The 4,983-nt window shown below is 39.1% G+C and overlaps 1 protein-coding gene across 1 annotated transcript in view; it reads right to left on the bottom strand.

The window, feature by feature from the left end:
- Positions 1-1,922, bottom strand: part of LOC140920061 (uncharacterized) — a 6,184-nt gene extending 4,262 nt beyond the window's left edge. The window contains exon 1 of the mRNA XM_073367375.1: positions 22-1,922. Coding sequence (XP_073223476.1) covers positions 22-1,922 — 1,901 coding nt within the window. The remainder of the gene's footprint in view (positions 1-21) is intronic.
- Between the last annotated feature and the right edge of the window lie 3,061 nt (positions 1,923-4,983).

Raw genomic sequence — 4,983 nt, 5'->3', positions numbered from 1 at the left:
CCAAAAGGCATAACCAAATACTCGTAATGGCCATAACGGGTCCTAAAGGCGGTCTTAGGGGTATCAGAAGGCTTCACTCGAATCTGATGGTAACCTGATCTCATATCGATCTTACTAAATACACATGATCCTCTCAATTGATCCATAAGGTCATCTATCCTAGGTAGCAGATACTTATTATTGATTGTCACTTTATTAAGTCGACGATAATCCACACATAACCTCATAGAGCCATCCTTCTTTTTAACCAATAACATAGGTGCACCCCATGGTGAAACACTAGGCCTTATAAATTGTTTATCTAAAAGCTCTTCCAATTGCTTCTTAAGCTCAGACAATTCTAAGGGAGACATTCTATATGGTGCCATGGATATGGGTCCAGTACTTGGTACAAGGTCAGTGTTAAACTCAATCTCACGCTCTGATGGTAAACTAGTGATATCTTCAGGGAATTCACACACAATAGGAACATCTCGTATTACCACTTTTTCTTCAAATTCCAGTGAGGCTAGGATCATGTATAACTGAGCATCTTCTTTCAAGAATGCCTTCACTTGGTTGGTGGATATATTGCTAGGTTTATCCCTCTCTTCTGATTCCATGAATTCAATGGTTTTACTAAAAAAATCTACGCGGACACAGTTGGCAGATAGCCAATCCATACCAAGAATCACATCAACCAGACGCAAAGGTAAACACACTAAGTTAACTCGGAAGTCCCTTCCACACACATGGATAGGAATGTCAAGACAAACATTGGAGGTATCAACATAATCACTAGTTGGGGTATTCACAATTAAATCATACTGCAAACGAGATGCAGGTAGTCCTAAATGTCTAACACAGTCAAGAGACACAAAGGAATGAGTGGGACCACAATCAAATAGTACAAATAAAGGACTATCACTTATGAGACATGTACCTTGGATCAAGTTGTCTTTCTCAGACGCTCCTGCACCACTGAGGGCAAAGACTCTTCCATTGGATTTAGGTCGGCTGGCTTGGGAACTCTGGTTTCCAGGTTGTGGAGTCTTCCTTGGGTAGGGGCATGTGGTGCTAATTTGGCCTTGTTGTTGACAATTAAAACAAGTAATTCCAGCATCTCTACATTCATATGCCATGTGACCCTGCTTAGCACACTTGTGACATCGAATAAGAGTAGTTGGATCACCATTATTACCATTGTTGTTGCGTGAGACTTGACTCATGTTGTTACTATTTCCGTTACTAACTCCTCGTCCATTGGGGTTTCTTCTACCACTCCCATAATTATAACTGTTTCCATTTCCTTTTCCTTTACCACTACTAGGAGGAAAAGAGTAAGGTTTTCCTCTATTATGATGCATAGGCCTCTTTTCCTTCATGGTTCTAGTGTTTCGGTAATGTGCCTTTTCAGCACGACTATCCTCATCATAAATCCTACTCTTATTCACTAGGGTAGGAAAGTCACGGATCTCTTGCATTCCAACCTGTTTCTTGATCTCTGGTCTGAGTCCCATTTCAAACTTGATGCACTTAGACTTTTCTCCTGCCTCTCCAACATAGAGTGCATAGTACTTGGATAATTCCTCGAACTTAGCAGCATACTCCACTACCAACATATTCCCCTGTTCTAATTTAACAAATTCCATCTCCTTTCTATTACGGATATCTTCAGGGAAATACTTAATTAGAAACATGTTGTTGAATATAGCCCAAGTAATTGCAGTCCCTGCATTTTCTAAATGTTGGCGCGCATTATCCCACCAATGTTCAGCTTCCTCCGTCAACATAAAGGTACCAAGATGCACTTTCTGACCTTCGAGACATGCCACTCCTCTGAAAATTTTCTCAACTTCTTGCAACCACTTTTGAGCCCCATCAGGATTATAGTGACCTTCGAACGATGGAGGGTTAGCCTTGTGGAATCGATCCATCACCATGAATTCATTTATTTGCACATTTTCTTAGCTACCACTATAGCTTGTAGCTTGAGCAACAGCTTGAGCAACAATCTGTGCAGCTTGGGTAGCAGCTTGAGCAGAGGCTTGTGCAGTAGCTTGAGATTCCACCAAAGTTTGGAGAGCCTGCACTGTAACTCCTGCCATGGACTCTAGAGCCTCAACAATCGCAGCATCATAAGGAAGCAAAGCAGAAGGAAATAGCTTTGGCAAAGGAAGCAAAGCAGAAGGAAAAGGAAGCAAAACTGAAGGAAATAGCTTTGGCAAAGGAAGCAAAGCAGAAGGAAAGACCTTTGGCAAAGGAAGCAAAGCAGAAGGAAAAAGCTTTGACAAAGAAAGCGGCAAGGGAAGCAAAGCGGAATAATTAAAAGGATAGCAAAGTCAAGGGCAATGGTAATAGAAAGGAAAATGGTATGGGTGGAGGGCAATAGCAATGGGCCAAAATCCCATTCCATGGATATAGAATCTTTTGAAGGAAAATAAAATGAAAGAAAAAAATAAAGGGAAAGGGTATGGGTCAGGGAGAAGGCCAACATATTATTAGTTGTAAAAATAAAATATAAATAAAGCATACACTATATTCATTGCATGATTGGGTGAATGAATGATAATAATAATTGATGTTTTACATACCATGTATAACCGTTTATGTAAACTTATGTACGTGATCATTTTTATTTTTATTTTTATAACAGATTCGCTTCTTTAATCTCATTTAGTTTCTTTATATGATGTTTTAATTTTGTACATGTTAGACTAAATGAGTGATATAAATATCAAATATTAAATTTTAATATTTTATATATCACCTCTGACTATGAAATACGAATGCCCCCGACTATCCCTGTTAATCATTACTCCGATCCCGAAGGCCAACACAATAGGATCAAAATCATGTGGTGTTATCCCATGCTAATGTATCCAGAGCATAGGCTTACTTTGAGCACTCTAATTCCTTCAAAGTAATAGCGCAGGAGGCACGACCCGACCAATTAAGGCCAAGAGCGCACCGCCGGCAGAAGGGAGGAGCCAACCGGTGCACACCAGAGGCAGACCGGTCGACCAAACCCAAGGTCCAACTACAAGCTTTTTAACTGTAACAACTTAAATATAAGCTATTGGAGCTGGAATTACCGCGACTGTTGGCACCAGACTTTCCCTCCAATGGATCCTCGGTAAGGGATTTAGATTGTACTCATTCCAATTACCAGACTCAATGAGCCCGGTATTGTTATTTATTGTCACTACCTCCCCGTGTTAGGATTGGGTAATTTGCGCGCCTGCTGCCTTCCTTGGATGTGGTAGCCGTTTCTCAGGCTCCCTCTCCGGAATCGAACCCTAATTCTCCGTCACCCATCACCACCATGGTAGGCCACTATCCTACCATCAAAAGTTGATAGGGCATAAATTTGAATGATGCGTCGCCAGCACAAGGGTCGTGCAATCCGACGAGTTATCATGAATCATCAAAGCAACAAGAAGAGCCTACGTCGATATTTTATCTAATAAATGCATCTCTTCCAGAAGTCGGGGTTTGTTGCACGTATTAGCTCTAGAATTACTACGGTTATCAAAGTAGTAGATGCCATCAAACAAACTATAACTGATTTAATGAGTCATTCGCAGTTTCACAGTCTGAATTAGTTCATACTTACACATGCATGGCTTAATCTTTGAGACAAGCATATGACTACTGGCAGGATCAACCAGGTAGCATCCATTAATGACTCTGCCATAATGCAAGCTTTGCGCCCACGAAAGGCAATCAAAACGTGCAGAACAGCAGGCATAATTTAAGGCAACCATAATTTAGGGACAATGTGAAAAACACAAAAGTCCATCTCAAGCACATATGCACCTTCCTAGACATACGCGTACATCTAGAAAGAGCTCATACGTAAAACTTCAAAGGCCACCACAAAACCAACTGGGGGTGGATAAAGCCTAACAAGCCACACATATACCGTTTTAAAGGTATGCAAAACATGAACAACATACAAACACCAATAAGTTCCTTTGTATCATTGGATTGACATTTAGGTCATTTTTGTCATCCTTTGACTTATTCTAGTCCATTTAGAGTTTTTAACCAATCTTATGCATCCAATAAGTGCGTATGTGTCATTGGATTAACATTTAGGTTATTTTCGTCCTCTCTAGGCTTATTATAATACATTTAGGGTTTTTAACCAATCTTGTGCATCCAATAAGTGCGTTTGTGTCATTGAATTGACATTTAGGTCATTTTTGTCATCCTTCGACTTATTCTAGTCCATTTAGAATTTTTAACCAATCTTATGCATCCAATAAGTGCGTATGTGTCATTGGATTAACATTTAGGTTATTTTCGTCCTCTCTAGGCTTATTATAATACATTTAGGGTTTTTAACCAATCTTGTGCATCCAATAAGTGCGTTTGTGTCATTGAATTGACATTTAGGTCATTTTTGTCATCCTTCGACTTATTCTAGTCCATTTAAGGTTTTTAATCAATCTTGTGCATCCAATACGTGCGTTTGTGTCATTGTATTAACATTTAGGTAATTTTCGTCCTCCTTAGGCTTATTATAGTCCATTAAGGATTTTTAAGCAATCTTGTGCATCCAATACGTGCAATTGTGTCATTGTATTAACATTTATGTCATTTTTGTCCTCTCTAGACTTATTCTAGACCATTTAGGGTTTACATGTTGACAATAATTAAGCCATCAAGATATTATATGAATCCATGAATTTTGTTATGTATTTCATTTTGAGTGTCATATATATATAGTTGTGCAAACTTTCTCTTTTCACCGGGTAATGGTAACATACTTCTTATTCTATGACAAGTGTCTCCTTGATTTCTTAAAGATGGTGGACCTTTTTCTCTACCAACATTTGAATCTATTTTCATCTCCGAGGAAGTGAGTGCGAACATGACATTATAGACTCTTGTATTTTGTTGGAAGTTTTTTCTATCAATTGCTTGATCATCAAACAACAGATGATGAAGTAATGGAGGAGGTTGTTTAATTAAAGGTAGTTCAACTTTTCCATTACC

The sequence above is a fragment of the Cicer arietinum genome, chromosome 4 (assembly GCF_000331145.2).
Source record: "Cicer arietinum cultivar CDC Frontier isolate Library 1 chromosome 4, Cicar.CDCFrontier_v2.0, whole genome shotgun sequence".
In the NCBI taxonomy this organism is placed as follows: Eukaryota; Viridiplantae; Streptophyta; class Magnoliopsida; order Fabales; family Fabaceae; genus Cicer; species Cicer arietinum.
This window is presented reverse-complemented; position numbering and strand designations above follow the sequence as displayed.